Below are 19,699 nucleotides of genomic sequence, written 5' to 3'. Positions count from 1 at the left end.
AGGTCTTAGTTATACAGATAGTGATCAGTCAGAATCAGTACCTTTTGTTAAAGGGCACTACAGGCCTATGCTCAACAGAAATCCAATAAAATAGGGCTTGTGTTAAAATATCTTTGCAATGTTTTAAATTTTTAAAAATCTATGTTTTTACTGAATATCTAATTAAAAAGTGCACTTGGGACATAAACTCTTTAAATTGTGTCATTTGACAGAATATTACTAAAAATACAAGATAAAAATATGTAATTTTCTATGTTAGGCAGAGATGAGGAGTTGGAATCAATTCTGAGAGTCGGAGTTGCCAAAAATGTACAGACTCCTAATAACTTTAAATACAAGCACTGAAAATAATCAAATCAGATTTAAGAGCTTCTATGAAGGAGGATATGGCAGAAGCAATTCTGTTACTAAGAACAACACTTAATTTTGTATTGTATTTAGCAGCTATTCTACAGCTATATGCCAGGTTCAATTAATATATCAGTAGTTTTAGGTTTTCCAATTGTTTTTGGTTTATGTAGTTTAACTTACCAAAGTATGTGGTCTATATTTTTGAGCTTTGGCAGTGATAAAATGTCTTGTATGTTGTGTACTTAATTTATTTCAATCAACATGGAAAATACATTAGTATACGGAGAAAAGGAGAAAAGACACAGGTTGCATAGCACATAACAGTTAAAGGAACAGTAATACCAAAAAAATTAAAGTCTTTTAAAGTAATGAAAATATAATGTACTATCGTACTGGTAAAACTGGTGTGATGCTTCAGAAACTCTTAGGGTAAGGTCACACCTGCAGATTCGGGGACATTTAGTCGCCCAGTGACTAATTGCCTCTTCTTTGGGACGACAAATCTCCCCGAATGGCTTCCCCGTCAGAATGTGAAATTGCATGCAGGCTTTTCCGAAGTTGCCTCACGAGGGAAACTTCGGGCGACTTCGGAAAACGATGTGCCGCAAGTGCCATGCTGTAGGTGATTTCGCATTCTGACAGGGGGAAGCCGTTTAGGGAGATTAGTCGCCTCAAAGAAGAGGCGATTAGTCGTCGGCTGACTAAATCTCCCCGAATCTCCAGATGTGACCTTACCCTAAATTATATAAACAAGCTGCTGTGTAGCCATGGGGGCAGCCATTCAAAGCTGAAAAAGGTGAAGGCACAGGTTACACAATTGATAACAAATAAGCTTTGCAGTATACAAAGGGATCCTTCAGACCTGTTATCTACTGTGTATCCTGTGCTTGAATGTCTGCCCCCGTGGCTACATGCCAGTTTGTTTATATAGACTATAATAGTCTTTCTGAAGCAAACACACCAGTTTTACCAGTGCAGGGCAACAGTACATTATATTGCCATTCCTTTAAAACATTTTAATTTTTTGGTGTTACTGTTCCTTTAAGCCCTGCCCAATACAATGGTATTTTGCATTTTGGCATTTTTATGTATGTTATCTGCTATGTAACCTGTGCCTTTTCTCCAGCGGGAATGGCTGCCCCCATGGGTAAACAGCCGCTTGTTTATATAAACTATAGTAGTCTTTCAGAAGCAAACACACTAGTTATACTTTTGCTGAGCAACTGTACATTATAGTTTAAAGGAATTGTTCAGTGTAAAAATAAAAACTGGGTCAATAGATAGGCTGTGCAAAATAAAAAATGTTTTTAATATAGTTAGTTAGCCAAAAATGTAATGTATAAAGGCTGGAGTGATTTGATGTATAACAAGTCAGTCAGGACACTACTTCCTGCTTTTCAGCTCTCTTGGTTTACACTGACTGGTTACCCTGGCTACCAGGCAGTAACCAATCAGAGACTTGAGGGGGGGCCACATGGGTCATTTCTGTTGCTTTTGAATCTGAGCTGAATGCTGAGGATCAATTGCAAACTCACTGAACAGAAATGTCCCATGTGGCCCCCCTTCAAGTCGCTGACTAACTCAGAGTTATAGAGCTGAAAAGCAGGAAGTTGGATTCTGGCTGTTTTATTAGATATCTGTTCACTCCAGCCTTTATATATTACATTTTTGGCTAACTAACTATATTAGAAACATTTTTTATTTTGCACAGCCTATCTATTTACCCAGTTTTTAGTTTCACACTGAACTATTCCTTTAATAACTTTGATACACTTTCAGTTTTGTTGTTCCTTTTACTGTTCCTTTAAAAACAAGGCGTCAGAGGTACCATAAAATAAGTTGGAATCAAAGTATTTATGTACCGACTCCATAACCCTGATGCTATGTTTTCATCAATATTGCTCTGCTGAATAACAGATTATCACACTGTAAAGATAATTACTCACCTTTTTTACACTAATAGAAGGTGCATATGAAGTACATAAATGGCAGCTATCCTGACCTATTCTAGACTTAAAGTCTTCTATATGCTGCCCATACCCCTGGGCAAATAAACATGGTTTGTTCTGCAGATATATATACATGGTTTGCTGGGGTCTTAATGCAGGGTTGCCAGATTGGCGGTTTTCCAGCCAAATTGGGCTACTTATTTAAAGCCCAGGTGGGTTATGAAAGTACAAACTAGCCAAGGTACAGATTTGGGCTGCTTTTTGGGCCTTTGGCTGGGTTGTAGTTTGGAAACCAGCCAAAGTTGTTTCTTGCCCTAATGTGCCAAGCCTGTGTCTCCCAGTGCATGTTGGGTAATGTAGTTTTTGTTTAACAATTTGCCAACTGCCAAGTTTAATGTAAGACTACAATACCCAGCAAGCAATGGGACTGACGTGTAGAAGTCAGGAGTTACCAGATTGTGGGCTCTGTTCCCCAGTCTCCTGTCACTCTTAAGCTTTCTCACATTTTCTGGTGAATTTCCTCAATTTCAGACAATGTTGGGGCAAAAATCTACTGGCCACCAAAATGTCAAGAGGTTTTTACCAATATTTTTTTAAATTGTATATGTATTAGGGCCTTATGGGACCCCTATCTGTAATTACACCCCTGGTGACCGGCGAATCTGTTCCATTTTGCTTCATGGAAAAATTAGCAAATCAGTGAAAATTTGAAAAAGGCGTATTTTCACATTTATTCATTTAGATTTTTTTTTTTTTCACTGCACATTGTGCTATTTCTGGGCCTACTTTTGAAGTGCCTCTTGGCTAGTTTTGGGCTGGTTTTGTAGCTGACTTTGGGTGATTTAGAAAACTAGACCTGGCAACCCTGCCTTAATACCTTTTTCCCCCACATAGGCAACCAATATGGTAAATATGGCCCAGTGTAAACTGTAAGTGCAGCAAACAGCAATATGAAGTGTTGCATGCTACAGATGCAACACATTCTGTTTCAGTGCTTCTGATGCACAGGACATCCTTCAGGATGTTTCAATTTAGCATATGGGATCTTGTGTCTTTTATCATTTCATGGATTTAGAGAGTTTAGGTGCAATCCTACTTGAAACCTACAAAATTAGAGGTTCTGGTGTTGGGCTGTGAGTAGTGACCCCAATCTGAGAAAGAAATGTATTTCAAGGTGCTTCTACTGTAACCCTTCCTCTGATGTTTGGTACAAATGGCAGTTTTGGTGCAAGTCTGCTACCCCCGCTCTATATATATATATTCCACCCTCACTTGATGGGTTGTGCCTGGCATACAGTGTATACACGTTGTTGTGCCACCGAATAATTACACGGGGTGCATGCCCTGCCTTGCTACACTAAAACGGTAACTGGGTGGCATAAGTGTATAAGGATTGTATTTTATGAGGCAGCAGGGAGCACAAAGGTCGGTAAGTGAGGGGCGGAAGATATAAGGGGCAGGGCGCCATCCCTCACACACACCAGGGTTGCCAGGTTTCCAGCCCGATTGGGCTACAAATTTAAAGCCCAGGCAGGTTTTGAAAGTACAAACTAGCCAAGGTATGGATTTGGGCTACTTTTTGGGCCTTTGGCTGGTTTTAGTTTGGAACCCAACCAAATTTTTTTGTTGCCCTAAAGTGCCAAGCCTGTGTCTCCCAATGCATGTTGGGTAATGTAATTTTTGTTTAACAATTTGCCAACTGCCAAGTTTAATGTAAGACTACAATACCCAGCATGCAATGGGACTGACGTGTAGAAGTCAGGAGTTACCAGATTTTGGGCTCTGTACCCCAGTCTCCTACCAGTCTTTAGCATTCTTGCGTTTTCTGGTGACTTCTCTCAATTTCAGATAATTTTGGGGCAAAAATCTGCTGGCCACCAAAATGTCTATAGGTTGACTTGTTTTACCAATATTTATTGATATTCAGTGTCGGACTGCGACACCAGGGGCCCACCCAAAAACCTGTGACTAGGGGCCCATCGATTAATCTTAGACCAGGGGCCCACTCTTAGTAATATTATTCTCTTTCTCCTCACTCAACCTCTATTCTCCTAGTCTCTTTTCTTTACATACTATAATCTATTATTCCACCTATTTAGCCACTTTGTTCTCATAGAAATAGGGAATGACCATGAAATAGGCCAAATGTTTAGCAGCATGAGGGTCCACTGACACCTGGGCCCACCGGGACTTTTCCTGGTATCCCGGTGGGCCAGTCCGACACTGTTGATATTGTATATGTATTAAGGCCTTATGGGGCCCCTATACCCCCTGCCCCCCTGTAGTTACACCCCTGGTGACAGGCAAATCTGTCCCATTTCACTTCATGGAAAAATTTGCAAATCAGTGAAAATTTGAAAAAGGTGTATTTTCTATTATTATTTATTATTTAAGATTTTGTTTTCACTGCAAATATTGAGCTATTTTTGGGCTACTTTTGAAGTGTCTCTTGGCTAGTTTTGGCCTGGTTTTCTCGCTGATTTTGGCTGGTTTTAAAAATTAGAGGCCCTGCCCTCCCAACATCTTGGAAACAGTAAGAGGGACAAAAAGATTTGCTACGCGGCAAATTTTTTATAACCATGCCCATTTTGTGGCCACACCCCCTAATTACCATGTCCATTTTGCAAAATTTGGCAGGTTATGAACGTGTGAACACATTTCTATGGTTTTATATGTTATTACAGTTTTGCTAATGAAGGTGAATTCTCTTCAGCACTTCCTCTGCCATGTCAGGGAGATTAGAAGTTAGTCTGCTGTACAATGTGCCCCATACAGCAGCCCTGTGTCACTTTATATGGCTGCTGAAATATAGGATTTCTGAGTAACAGCAGCTGAGATATAAAATACAATAGCACAATCTCCTGCAGGGGGGGCATTGGCTCAGTCCCTTTTATCTTTTTATGTGGATAATTCATTGTATATAAAGGAACAGATATAAAACGGGAACACCGGATATGCTCCTCCTGTCCAGCGAGACTTGTGAGGACAAAGGCTGAGACGCGCCAAGCACCACTCACCCGCCGCACTGGAAGGAGTGGAGAGAGAACTTGGCGGAAGTCAGGAAAGACCCAAACTCACTCAGTGACAAGCGCTGCGCAGAGAAAACCAGGAAGTAGCAAGATGCCGCTGCCCGTGCCGGGAAGATCAGTGACAGGGACCAGTGAACATCCATAGGGAGTTCCAATAAAGGGGCTAATATTCATGTTTAGCACCATGTAAAAGCAACACCATATATTACTTATAATTAGGGATGCACCGAATCCACTATTTTGGATTCGGCCAAACCCCGAATCCTTCGCGAAAGATTCGGCTGAATACCGAACCGAATCCTAATTTGTATTTGCAAATTAGGGGTGGGAAGGGAAAACCATTTTTTACTTCCTTGTTTTTTGACAAAATATCACGTGATTTCCCTCTCCACCACTAATTTGCATATACAAATTAGGATTCGGTTCGGCCGGGCAGAAGGATTTGGCCGAATCCAAATCCTGCTGAAAAAGGCTGAATCCCGAACCGAATCCTGGATTCGGTGCATCCCTACTTATAATTGCCTTTAAAGCAGGGTCAACAAATGGAGGGCTATTGACAAGATATTCAGGAGCTGTTACTGAACCCTAGTTTGCCCATTGTCTTCACAAATAATTATATTACATATTATTTAATATAATCCAGCCCAGGGACTTGCAATCATTCAGATTATCAACCCACTGCTTGGTACATGATGGACAGCACTGTAATAAAGAGATCATATATCCAACTGTAAATTGAATTCTTCTATTTTTAATAGATTAATAATATGTACTTCATACAGAAATATATGGCAGTCTGGAAGTTTTTTGGCATTAACGCCATTCATGTACCCCATGCGAGTCAGTTTATTATGTTATTATGTTAATCCCACTGCACGTTTTTTCAGGCTAAAATTTGATCTCCCCAGTGAAAAAGTGGCATTTAGTAGGTACCATGGTCTGACACTTTGCTGAGTGTGTAATGCAGTCACACAAACACGGGCCCTGGGCGGGATAAGTGTATAAGGAGTGTATTTTATGAGGCAGCGGGGAGCACAAAGGCCGGTAGGAGGCGGAAGATATAAGGGGCAGGACGCCATCCCTCTCACACAGACACACAGTCAGTTCCTCAATAAAAACTTGTGACAGGAGGAGAGTGAGGGCACAGGCGCAAAGCATGGCGGAAGCTGCCCTGAGACTGGCGCGGATGCTCGTGGGCTGGTTGGCATGGATGGCACTTTTACAGGCTGCTGCCGCCTCTGCTCCTCCTCACATCGTGTTTGTCCTGGCGGATGACTTGGGCTGGAATGATGTTGGTTTTCACGGTTCTGAGATCCGAACGCCGACTCTGGACTCTCTCTCTGGGCAGGGGGTGAGGCTGGCGGGATATTACACCCAGCCCCTGTGCACCCCGTCCCGTAGCCAACTGCTCAGTGGCAGATATCAGGTCAGTATAACAGCGGGCACGGGCAGTCAATGACAGTGTGTGTGTGACAGGGTGCAGGACATCGCCATTCTTGTGTTGGGCAGGGGACACTCTCCTCCTCACACTGTGCGTTCTGTGCAATGAGGAAATAGCTCAGTCAAGTGACTTGTTGTGGGATCAGTCACATGAGCGAGGTGTTTATACATTTCCAGCCAATGAACTCTGCTAAGTAAAGTCTTTTTTTTCCCAGGGCGTTTTATTAGTCAGTAATTAGTTTTTATCCACTTTTATAGCATTGTATAAATGCTCTGAATAAAGCTGCTCCTCTCTGCTACACTGTCTGCAACATCCCAGGATCTGATGATAAGCGTTAACGTTTATGTTACAGAATGGCGACTTTTGCATTGGTCTTCATTGTTTATTTTTTAATAGTATGTTTAATTATTTGCTTACAGCTTTCAAATGCTTTGTAAGATTTATTGTTACTGCTCAGCCTTCTAGTCAGGTCCCCTTCTATTCATATTCAAGTCTCTTATTTAAATCAGTGCATGGTTGCTAGGGTCATTTGAATCCTAGCAACCAGATTGCTGAAATTGCAAACTGGAAAGCTACTGAATAAAAAGCTAAATTACTTAAAAAGTGCAAAAAATAAAAAAAATGAAAACCAATTGCAAATTGTATCAGAATGTCGCTCTCTATGTCATACTAAAAGTTAACTCAAGGGTGAAAAACCCATCAATAGAGACTTCAGCCTTGCCCTGCGCTGTCAGCACGGACCGATGAATGCTGGGAGATGTAGTCCACTAACAGATGCCACTATACCCATATAAAATGGGACACATATGAGTCTGACTCTTTGACATTTGTGTGCAGTGTTGAGTAACCTTGCATTAATGTAGTGACTTATGTAGCCCTACTGTCATTTATAAAGATATTAGAAATCACTGAGGTGCTACATTACCAAATATAAGCACAAGGCCACAGGCCAAGCACTTTTTTACAGCTTACTTAATTCTGAGGGGGTGAGGGCCAGCAGTGATCACAGTTGGACTAGCACTTATGGCTAGTGACTAGGGTTGCCATCTGGCCGGTATTTTACCGGCCTGCCCAGGAAAAAATGATGATTGATCCCAATGTTATTAATAGGGAAAAAAATAAATATATAGGAAGGCCAGTATTTTTTTCCAGAAATAGTGGCAACCCTACTAGTGACCAGTGGCAGCAGCAGGCTTGTAGGGAAAGTGTTTAGTAGAAAGATTCTTTAGCAGCAGCTGGGCAAATGAGTGGGTTCATCCACTTTTAAAGGAGAAGTTCACCCCTGGACCCCTCTGCCAACATCGTGGACCCCCTTGACCCCATCATGCGTAAAAAGGTGATCTCACGGCGGGGGAAGGGGAGGCGCAGCTGCAAGCTGCCTCATGCTGCGCAGGGGCCTGGATCACCCCTGAGGGCAGAGACATCTAGTATGTGCTGCCCCAGGCATAGAGGTGGAACAGGCAACATATGATTGAAGGCTCAAATATTTAAATACATTTATAATATGTATGGGTGTTTTAATACAAAAAAAGAATTTGGGTTTCATGTTTAATTGGCAAAGGACTTTTATTGTACAGCTTTTTAATGTATGGGCGACAGGTCCCCTCTGCAGTTTTGTTTTTTTCTATGTGTTTTTTGAATTTAGAATCTTGTTCATCTGCTCTCCAGTTTAGAATTTCAGCCGTGGTTTGGAAGATGAATTGAAGAGGCCCAAATAGAAAGATAATTACTTAAGAAAAAATAAAAAAATTTAGCCTCCCAGTCTAATAGTTTTTTTGGCTCCTGGGGTAAATGACCCCCACTTGAAAACTGTAAAGCTGGCCACAAACGCAAAGATCCGGGGGGACTTCCCCATCTCCCGACCTGCCACTAACCATTCCGATCAAATAAAGTAGAAAAGAACAGATCAGCCGATGTTCTGCCCCTGACAGCAATAGTACGAAACTTATGTCCGACATTTAGCTTGTGACAGTCTCCCACTGAAAATCGTACGGTCAGCAATAGACGCAGAGATATTATCGGCAGCCGACAGAAATCTTTTAACCTGTCCGATCGACCAAGCGACCGATCTCCATCCTCAATTCGTACGATCAGATCTTTGCGTCTATGGCCAGCGTAAGAGGCAGAAGAGGAAGGTTAATAATTTAAAAACTATACTAATTAAAAAAATACAGACCAATTGAAAATATGATGAGAGTAGGATATACTACAACATACTAAAATTAACTTAATGGGGAACTACCCCTTTAAAGTGATTAGGTGTTCCCACCAGTGCTATGTTTAACGTATATGAAAGTGATATCACGCGAACGGCTGCACAGATTTCCAGTTTTTGGTGCAGTACCTCTGTTGAATGGTTTAAAATTTAGTGGTTAGCACTAAATTTTTGTTAGAGACCTGCTGCACCAAAATCTCTTCATATTTTCTGTTTTCACATCTCCACCATCTTTTCATTTGGTTGTAGATTCACACAGGATTACAGCATCAGATTATATGGCCGTGCCAGCCTCATTGTCATCCCCTTGAAGACAAACTTCTGCCTGAGCTGCTAAAGGAAAGGGGGTATGCCACCCACATGGTGGGGAAGTGGCACCTTGGCATGTATAAAACTGACTGCCTGCCAACCCGAAGAGGCTTTGACTCTTACTTTGGTAATACGATTTTTTCTTTTAAGGTTTTACAGTTATATTTACAGTGCAGATAGAAGTCAGGCTGTCACATATAAAGTGAGGGATACAAACTGCACAAGTTGTTACTAAACTATGAAACATTTTGTTTTTCAAATATTTTAATCTAATATGCCACTGTTGCACAACTCCACCAGTCTCTGTTTACTACTTAGGAACTTTACTACTTAGGGTAACTTTCACGAAAATGAAGATTTAATATTAGCTTCAGCATACTGAAATAAGGAAATACAAGAGAGTACGGTCAATTAAAAATTCTGTACATTTCTGAAATAATCAAGTTTATCTTCACTATTCCTCTCTTAGCATCTGTTTCTCTTCATTCTGTCTCCATTCAGGAGTTGGGTGTCAGATGAATGATCCAATATATCTTAGATGAATGCCTAGAAGATGTATTAGAGCTCACTCTATTAAAATGTGTACGAAGTGCAGGGCAGGTGCACATTACACCACGCTTTGCTCTTTGCAGCATAGTGCTCCGAACTTGAGTCCAAAGATCTGCTTCTCCTCATGAATATAGTATACAAAAGTGATGTCTTCCTGACTGATGGGGTGGCATGTAGGACATAAGTTAAGGAGCACTGATGGGTGCCGATGCAAAGGAAACTATAACAGGTGATAAGAACAGGGCTGCACTCTTTAGCACTTGTGTCTGGGGTCATTTGAAATGACCAGTTCAAGTCCCCTTTGAAGGATCAACCATTTTTCAGTGCCCTCCTAATACACCAGCTCTTAACAAGGTTGCCAATTTCTGAAAACATGGTGGATCGGCAATTCCATAATTATTTAAAAAAATTCCAGGACAGCAACTAAGTGCTTGTCCAAATCTGACCCTAACTTACCCTTTATCTGAGTTTTCTGTGTATCTTGGAGAACAATATCCCAAAAATGATGACTGGCTTTCAGTCTGAGCTTCCATGAGTAATTGGTGTCTGGCAGTGTAATGGAGTCCGAAATTAGTTTACAAGATGGCGTCCAAGATGGCGGCTCCCTGGTTCCTCACGGACGCAGCCGGATGACGACGACCTGTTCCCGCACTCTGATTGGTCGCCGGCGACGGAATGGACGTCGGCGTCAATAATTGGCGCCGGCGTCAGTCGCACATGTCAGCGCTTCGGTCGCTGACGCCAGCGCGTCCGCGCGCACGTTATGACGCCGATGCGTCCAAATTGGCGCCAAATCTGGGACTATATTAAGGAGCTCTGGGAATTCACCTATGCCCAATTATAGGTTTTAGCTTGCTATTCCTGGGTGTGTTCTTGTGATATTCTTGCCTATTTTGTGTACCGACCTCTTGCCTGATTCTTCGACTTCGAACCTCTTCTGCCTGGACTGATATTATTGCCTGTTTGACCATTCTCTCGTCTCATCCCTATTTGTACCGCGAACTTGGACTTTTGCTACCTCCTCCCTTGGTCCTCACTACCTCTGAGGCCTTTGGCCTTACATTATAATTGGGCCATGGACCCTTCGGAGGAAAATCCAGCGCCGCCTGATGTCGGTGGAGCGCTTCGTGGTCTGGCTTCCCGGATGCAGTCCTATGAGGTACAGCAGTCCCATTTTGGTCAGGCTCTGGAAACAATACTGGCAAAGCTGTCGGCTCTAACACCCGCTGATCCTGAACCTGTACCTGTATCTATGGCTCCACTCCACGTCTCCGAGCCCCGCATTCCGGCTCCCCCACTCTACAGTGGTGATCCTGCAGCCTGCCGTGGGTTTATCAATCAGTGCGAGGTCCACTTTGCACTCTCACCCAGCCAATTCGTTTCCGAACGTGCCAAGGTGGGCTTCATATTCTCCCGCCTGCAAGGGAAGGCATTGGAGTGGGCTTCACCTCTATGGGAAAAGGAGGATCCTATTATCGACAATGCCAGGTCCTTCGTTCACGAACTTCGTGTGGTCTTTGATGCTCCAGGTCGGGCCACAGCTTCTTCTGCACGCCTGTTCCATCTTCAACAGGGAACTCGCCCTGTCTCAGAGTACGCTATTGAATTCCGCACCCTGGTTGCAGAGACTTCGTGGAATAATGACGGGTATCACGCTGCCTTTTACAACGGCCTGGCGATACGCATATGGAATTTGGTGTCCAGGGAAATTCCATCCCGTTGGGAAGATCTAGTCGCCTTGGCCATAAAGGTAGATACTCGGCAGAGGGAGTTTCAAGCTGAACTCGACAGAGAGTGCTCCCCAACCAAGAGATTCCACAGGTTCCAACCTACTCTGGCTCCTCGATTTCAAAGACCCTTCCTTCCCAATCCGGCTTCCACCTTGCCTTCTCCTACTCCTGCGGCTTCCTCTTCTTCTTCCCTGCCTTCGGAAGAGCCTATGCAAATCGGACGGGCCCGTCTGACTGAACAGGAGAAGCTTCGGAGAAGGGCGGCTGGACTTTGCCTCTATTGTGGTGGAAAATCCCACTTCGCCTATGAGTGCCCAGTGAAGCCGGGAAACGCCAACACCTAGGTAAGACTGGGGAGACTTACCTGGGTGGAATTGCTCCTTCTCCCCATTCTTCTGCTCAACGCTTCCTCCTTCCTGTGCAGATTCGTTTTGGAACCCAGACGATTTCTTCTGAAGCTTTCCTTGACTCCGGCGCAGCTGGGAATTTCATGGATAAAGTCTTTGCTGAAAGCCACTCCATTCCCCTGCGATCTCTGGCTGTTCCCCTTCGTGCATTGGCGATTGATGATCGTCCATTGTCTTCTGCTACAATTTCCCACTCCACCGTTGAACTTTCTGTTATTGTGGGAACTATGCATCTTGAAAGACTGTCCTTCCTTTTAATTGATTGTCCTTCTACTCCCGTTGTGCTTGGCTTACCCTGGTTGAATATTCATAACCCAGTAATAGACTGGGCTTCGTCTCAGATTTCCCGATGGAGTTCTTTCTGCCAACAAAATAGTTTACCCACCAAATCCATCATTAAAGTCTCATCTGTGTCTTCAAATTCTTCTTTGCCCTTTGTTTATCAAGCCTTTTCTGACATCTTCAATAAAAAGTCTGCCGAAGTCCTGCCTCCCCATCGTCCCTATGATTGCCCCATCGAACTCCTTCCTGGAACCATGCCTCCCAGGGGTCGCACCTACCCGCTTTCTCCTTCCGAGACCCATGCCATGAAGGAGTACATTCAAGAGAATCTGCAAAGAGGCTTTATTCGTCCTTCCTCTTCCCCGGCTGGAGCCGGCTTCTTCTTTGTAGAGAAAAAAGATGGAGGTTTGCGGCCCTGCATTGATTATAGAGGTTTAAACAAAATTACTATTAAAAACCGTTATCCCCTTCCTCTCATCTCTGAACTGTTCGATCAACTCAAAGGGGCTTGTCTTTTCACCAAGTTGGATCTTCGTGGGGCGTATAATTTAATCCGGGTCAGAGTGGGAGATGAATGGAAGACCGCATTCAACACCCGCGACGGGCATTATGAATACCTTGTAATGCCATTCGGCCTCTGTAACGCCCCCCGCGGTCTTCCAAGAATTCGTAAATGACATTTTCAGGGATTTACTGGGCCAATACGTAGTGGTGTACTTGGACGATATCCTTATTTTTTCCAGGAACCTTGCTGAGCACCGTCTTCAAGTCCAAGAAGTCCTTTCCCGTCTGCGGAGAAATAACTTATTTGCCAAGTTGGAGAAGTGTTCTTTTGAAGTATCGTCCATCTCTTTCCTTGGTTACATTATTTCTCAACAGGGTTTCAGAATGGATCCTGCCAAGATCTCCGCTATCCAGGACTGGCCTCTCCCCACCAGTATCAAAGCTAACCAAAGATTTATTGGCTTCGCTAACTATTATAGACAATTTATCAAGGGGTTCTCATCCAAAATTGCTCCCATTCTTTCTCTTATCCAAAAAGGGGGTAAGCCTCAGCATTGGCCATCTTCAGCTTTGGAAGCATTCAAGAATCTTAAAGCTTCTTTTTCTTCTGCTCCCATTCTCAGACACCCTGAACCTTGCCAGCCATTCTTCATTGAAGTTGATGCCTCAGATGTCGGTGCTGGAGCAATTTTGTCCCAAAGAGCGTCTACTGATGGAAAACTACATCCTTGCGCTTTCTTCTCGAAAAAATTCACCTCTTCTGAACAGAATTATGATGTTGGAAATCATGAGTTACTGGCCGTTAAACTTGCCCTAGAGGAGTGGAGACATTTGCTGGAAGGCTCTTCCGTCCCTGTGACCATCTTTACGGACCATAAAAATCTAGAGTATATCCAGACACTCAAACGCCTCAACCCTCGTCAGGCCAGGTGGGCACTATTCTTCTCTCGTTTTAATTTCATTCTAACTTTTCGTCCTGGTGCTAGAAACAAGAAGGCGGACGCTCTTTCCAGAAGCTTTCTTCTCGAAGATATCTCTTCTGTCGAACCAGAATCCATTGTACCTCCTACAAAGATCATCGCTGCTCTATTTCCTTCCTTGGCCTCCCAGTTATTGTCAGTTCAATCCTCTGCTCCTGTAGGAACCCCTGCTGGTGTTGCTTTTGTCCCTCCTGAACTCCGTCATTCCATTCTGGTTCAGTCCCACAGCTCCAAACAGGCCGGGCATCCTGGAATCAGAAAAACCACTGAACTTCTGTCTCGCCTTGTATGGTGGCCTTCCCTAAGAAAGGATGTCAAAGACTTTGTTTCTTCTTGCTCTGTGTGTGCTGTATCCAAGTCTGGACGTTCCCCTCCTAAAGGGCTACTCCTACCGTTACCCATCCCTTCTCGCCCATGGACTCATCTATCTATGGACTTCATTGTGGATCTCCCTAACTCCTCTGGTTATACAGTTATTTGGGTGGTAACTGATAGATTCAGTAAAGTCGCACATTTTACTCCTCTTCGGAAACTCCCCTCTGCTCCTGAACTTTCTTCATTATTTATTAAACACATTTTTCGCCTCCTCGGTTTCCCTGCTCAAATTGTCTCTGACCGTGGTTCTCAATTTGTTTCCAAGTTTTGGAGGTGCCTGTGTAAAGCCCTTGGTGTTTCTCTTCAATTTTCTTCTTCTTACCATCCACAGTCTAATGGAGCAGCCGAGAGGGTTAACCAGGCCCTGGAACAGTTTCTTCGATGCCATGTATCGTTGTGCCAAGACGATTGGGCGGATCTACTTCCGTGGGCTGAATTCGCACATAACAATGCTTTACACGTTTCTTCTGAAAAATCCCCTTTTTTTTGTATGTATGGTCTTAACCCTTTGGCTTTTCCTCAGGACTTATTACTCACCAATGTCCCTGCCGCCAATGACCAAGCTGCCCAGATGTCAGCCATCTGGCACGCCACTGTCGTCAATCTGGAGAAAAGTTCCTTGGTCCAGAAAAAATTCGCCGATCAGAGAAGAATTCCTTCCCCTCCGTATGCACCCGGTGACAAGGTTTGGCTGTCTACACGGAACATTCGTCTCAAAGTCCCCTCTCCTAAACTTGGTCCCAAGTTTATTGGCCCCTTCTCCATCGCTGAGATCATCAATCCGGTGGCGGTCCGGTTACAACTTCCCCCGGAAATGCGGATTCCGAACGCCTTCCATGTCTCCTTGCTCAAACCTGCAGGTACTTCTTCTTCCTCCTCAGCTCCTGTCATGGTGGACGGTCATCAGGAATTTGAGGTGAAAAGAATCCTGGATTCCCGGGTTTCGAGGGGTACCCTACAATACCTCATTGAGTGGAAGGGGTTCGGCCCTGAGGAGTGCTCCTGGATAAGAAGTTCGGATGTCCATGCTCCTCTCCTGGTCCGAAAATTTCATCAGCAGTTTCCTTTTAACCCAGGTGGTCCTGAGGCCCCCCCTAGGGAGGGGGGTACTGTAATGGAGTCCGAAATTAGTTTACAAGATGGCGTCCAAGATGGCGGCTCCCTGGTTCCTCACGGACGCAGCCGGATGACGACGACCTCTTCCCGCACTCTGATTGGTCGCCGGCGACGGAATGGACGTCGGCGTCAATAATTGGCGCCGGCGTCAGTCGCACACGTCAGCGCGTCGGTCGCTGACGCCAGCGCGTCCGCGCGCACGTTATGACGCCGATGCGTCCAAATTGGCGCCAAATCTGGGACTATATTAAGGAGCTCTGGGAATTCACCTATGCCCAATTATAGGTTTTAGCTTGCTATTCCTGGGTGTGTTCTTGTGATATTCTTGCCTATTTTGTGTACCGACCTCTTGCCTGATTCTTCGACTTCGAACCTCTTCTGCCTGGACTGATATTATTGCCTGTTTGACCATTCTCTCGTCTCATCCCTATTTGTACCGTGAACTTGGACTTTTGCTACCTCCTCCCTTGGTCCTCACTACCTCTGAGGCCTTTGGCCTTACAGGCAGCATGTGCCAATTTTGGAAAATATGTTGGGACTCTGAAGGGCTACAAGATTAGTTCAGGTGTACACATTTCTTCAGACCTATGGGAAAAGGAGGGAAAGCAGATATTTTTCAATCATTTTTTGGACTTTAATTGTAGTCATTTCAAATGGTGGGTTGGTATTTTGGTATCTCACAAAAATGTGGTGCCCATATGTTGCTTCTTCTTTATCTTCCTTGTGTTCTACCATCCTAGGATATTGGACAGGAGGTGAAGATTACTATAGTCATGAAAGATGTTACCCTATTACACCCCTGAATATAACCAGATGTGCTCTGGACTTCCGAGATGGAGAGGTTCCTGCCACCGGCTACCAAATGAAATACTCAACCCACGTATTTACAGATCGAGCTGTGGATCTCATAGCGAATCATAATCCTGAAAAGGTGGGCATTTTGTAATTACCTGCATAAGTCTTCTTGACTGTTTTGGCCCAGGTGCAGACACACACAGGGATTTTTGCGCTGAAATGCAAGAGTTTGCATTTCGGTGTCAAAATCTTTGCATCAAATGAGCCAATGCAATGTATACGGTTCAGACAAGGTGAGAGTCTGATTCCAGCATAAGGGCTGATTTTTGGCCTGTGAATTTCAGCATTAGCTCTCTCTCTCTCTCTCTCTGACTCTCTTAAAGTTGAAATCAGCACGTCTCAGGGCTTAAAATGGAAACAGCAAAGTTATTATTTGGAGACTGATGTTTCAAAGTGCACAATTATAAACAGAGGAGCCTGATAAACCCCATGGGACTGGAAAGGGATGTAAACACAGCTTGATGAGAACATAGTGAAGAGCTGTGCGTGGTGAACATCAGCAATAACATACATCGTTGTAAACACATATATATACAATATTTTCATAATGGTGTGTTATAGGATGGGTTAATGTCTTATATGTAGGGCTAATGCTTTCCAAGTAACTGACTTAACCTAGTATCCAGCACCATATCTTGATTCTTTAACAGTACCTGTAAACAATTAGGTTTTTTTTATAATAGATTTTTGTTGGCATGAGTTGTATGCTTCTGGGCATGGGAGATCGCTGTATATCTCTGACACTTTCAGATGATTGACCTCACCTAGTATCCTATACCCTCCTAAAAATACAAAGAAGGAAGGCAGTCCTTTAAGTTTAATTGTTACCTCGTGGAGAATCGGAGGCGTGAATTACTGTTAACAAATATTCAAAAAATGAGAAAAAGATAGTAAAAGCCCTCGCACTCTTGAATAAGTTAAATTAATTATCTAAATTATATTGTGAACCAGTCATTTGATAAATATAAAGTGCTTGTGCTAAGAAGGAGAACTTGCTTGGTTAATTAAAACCTTCTAATAGGTTTAAATAGAACAATTAACAAAACAACAAGTTCAGAGAAGCATAGAGTTGCTTTTTCTGTATATTAAAAATAGCCAGTGCCAACTTGTTGATTTATATACTGAGTCTATTAGCAATAGATTCAAAAATGCAATAAGTTATAAAGTGCAAGTGCTCAAATGTTTACAGTCGCCGACTGGGTGTGGTTCGAAATAAATAATTTAAGCAAGTGCTAGTGCATTATAAAATCACAAGGTAATTCATTAGCAAAATTAGTTTAAGAAAAAGGAACCAGGACCGTCATTCAAGGAAAATTAAGTAGGAAAAGGAAAATAGTGTATGAATAGTGCTGCCTATTATTTTCTAAGCCCTGGGACCCCACACGGGGAGAAAGTAGTACACTGAGGACTGTGGTCTCGTATATTACCTAACCTATCTCTTAAAAGAGCTAAAATATCCTAAAAAAACACAAATCCACCAGTGCCATATAAATAACAGAGAATGAAGGAATTGAATGTGGTTCCCTGGACCAGGCTATGAGTATTCAAATTCAGTTAAAAAGATTTTTTTTCCAGTTGATCGAAATAGTATTAGGATCTGAACAACAATTAAAATAAAAATATTGTGAAGAGAGACTCTGCCAACACATTTCGCTAAAAAGCTTTGTCAAGGCAAATGGTGTCCACTCATGCTTGCACGTTTTTTAAAGACTTCCGTGTTTAGAGATCTCGCGAGATCTATGCAGGTCAGTCTCCAAATAAAAACATTGCTGTTTCCACTATAAGACCTGTGACGTGCAAATTCTGAACCCAGGATAACCACTCCAGCTTGCTCTTTGCGCCTAGCTGCTGAAAATAGTCTATGTTTCTTTAACCAGTCTGCATTTGCATGGTGCCCTCATGTTAATAGGAATGTGTCAGTGGTTTAGCTTCTTTCCTTCCTTCTTTGCTCTTATCTGCAACAAAGTGTTTTATAAAGGGGAACTGTCACTATTATTAAATAAACTGCTAAACTGAAGAGGATGCATCATAAATACTTTTAACATAGAGCCTTTTTCTTGTTTTTTAGAAATAAATGGTTTATGAGTGTTTTCTCACCCTAATAATTATTCTTTACTACAAACAAGCCAACCATTCTGTGTATCAGTAACACATTGCACATTTCTTAATATGCTGCAATCAGCCAGAGCAAGGGAAATCTGTCACATCTTAAATGTGGTTTAGAATGTGTTGGTCGCAGCTGCAAAAACAATGTTGTGTTGAAAAACACTGTTTGTTAAATATATTACCATCTGTAAGAACAAAACTATTAAAAAAAGGTGTGAAATGGACAGCAGATCATTTTGTAATAGTGACCATTCAAATTTTTCTTATTTTAAATAAGAGCTAAACCCCCCACGGTGAAAAGTAGCTTTAGGTCTTCTTCCAGCGCATCTGCAGTTGTTGCAAACAGGAAGATTGCTCCAACTGTGCATGCGCCAATATGGCGCTCACTTTACGAAGATTACTGAAGCGCCCAAGATGGCGTCCATGTGCTCCGCTACGCTCACTCTGCATGTGCGTTCAGTAATCCTGTCTTTTTAATTGATTGTATTTAGAAAGTTTCTTATTTCAGTATCAGGAAGCTTATATTAAATTTTCATTTTCGCGATAGTTCTCCTTTAAGTGTATTTGCAGCCTAAATGTGGTGAGTGCAGAATATCTATTTAACGGTTACTTATTCAGTGTTTCTGTGTTTTCTAGCCTTTATTTCTCTACCTGGCTTACCAAGCAGTACATTCCCCTCTTCAAGTTCCTGAGCAATACATTGAACCTTACATCTCCATCCATGACAAGAACAGGCGGCTGTATGCAGGAATGGTGTCTGTTTTGGATGAGGCAGTGGCAAATGTAACAAATGCTCTAAAAAAGCAAGGGCTATGGAACAACACAGTCTTTATCTTCTCTACAGGTAAGTGAAAGGAATGCCCCCGCTGCTAAGCCATTCATTTGGCTGTATCACACAGGGCCCAATATTTTAACAAAACTTGTCCTCAGTTGGATTTTTTTTCTAGTTTGTCCTATATGCAAAACTCCTATGTTGATAAAAATGTTTCATTTCATTTGTTGATGTGTTTTAACCTTGTCTAATTGTTTTCAACTGTTTTCTTCTGATCATCGAAAACATTCTATAAAATATGTAGTTCCTCCTTAGAACAGGCACGGTATATTTCCCAGCACTTTATTTGGGAACATAAATTATATTAATTTTCTAACCTATTGATTATAATGCTATAATATTGGTTGTCAAATGTTTTTATATCAAGCACCCTTAAAGCACCAACATTCGCCAGGGCTCCCCTTGAAGGTCTATCCTTAGGCAGGGCTCCCCTTGAAGCTGCTTCCTTGGCTAGGGCTTCCGCTGAAGGTCCATCCTTGGCCAGGGCTTCCACTGAAGGTCCAATGTTGGCCAGGGCGTCCATTGAAGTTCCAACCTTGGCCAGGGCTTCCGTTGAAGGTCCAACCTTGGCCAGGGCTTCCATTGAAGGTCCAGCCTTGGCCAGGGCTTCCGTTGAAGGTCCAACCTTGGCAAAGGCTTCTGTTTAAAGTCCAGGGCTCCCGTTGAAGG

At 42.9% G+C, this 19,699-nt stretch overlaps 1 protein-coding gene across 1 annotated transcript in view; it reads left to right on the top strand.

The window, feature by feature from the left end:
• The first annotated feature begins 6,337 nt into the window (after positions 1-6,337).
• arsb.L (arylsulfatase B L homeolog) overlaps positions 6,338-19,699 on the top strand; it is an 86,367-nt gene continuing 73,005 nt past the window's right edge. Inside the window, exons 1-4 of the mRNA XM_018265492.2 lie at positions 6,338-6,755; positions 9,235-9,421; positions 15,978-16,168; positions 18,835-19,042. Of these exons, the coding sequence (XP_018120981.1) occupies positions 6,486-6,755; positions 9,235-9,421; positions 15,978-16,168; positions 18,835-19,042 (856 nt within the window). The 5' untranslated portion in view covers positions 6,338-6,485. The remainder of the gene's footprint in view (positions 6,756-9,234; positions 9,422-15,977; positions 16,169-18,834; positions 19,043-19,699) is intronic.

Source organism: Xenopus laevis, chromosome 1L (genome assembly GCF_017654675.1).
Source record: "Xenopus laevis strain J_2021 chromosome 1L, Xenopus_laevis_v10.1, whole genome shotgun sequence".
Lineage (NCBI taxonomy): Eukaryota > Metazoa > Chordata > Amphibia > Anura > Pipidae > Xenopus > Xenopus laevis.
The sequence above is the reverse complement of the archived record's forward strand: the minus strand, read 5'-3'. Positions and strand labels throughout refer to the sequence as shown.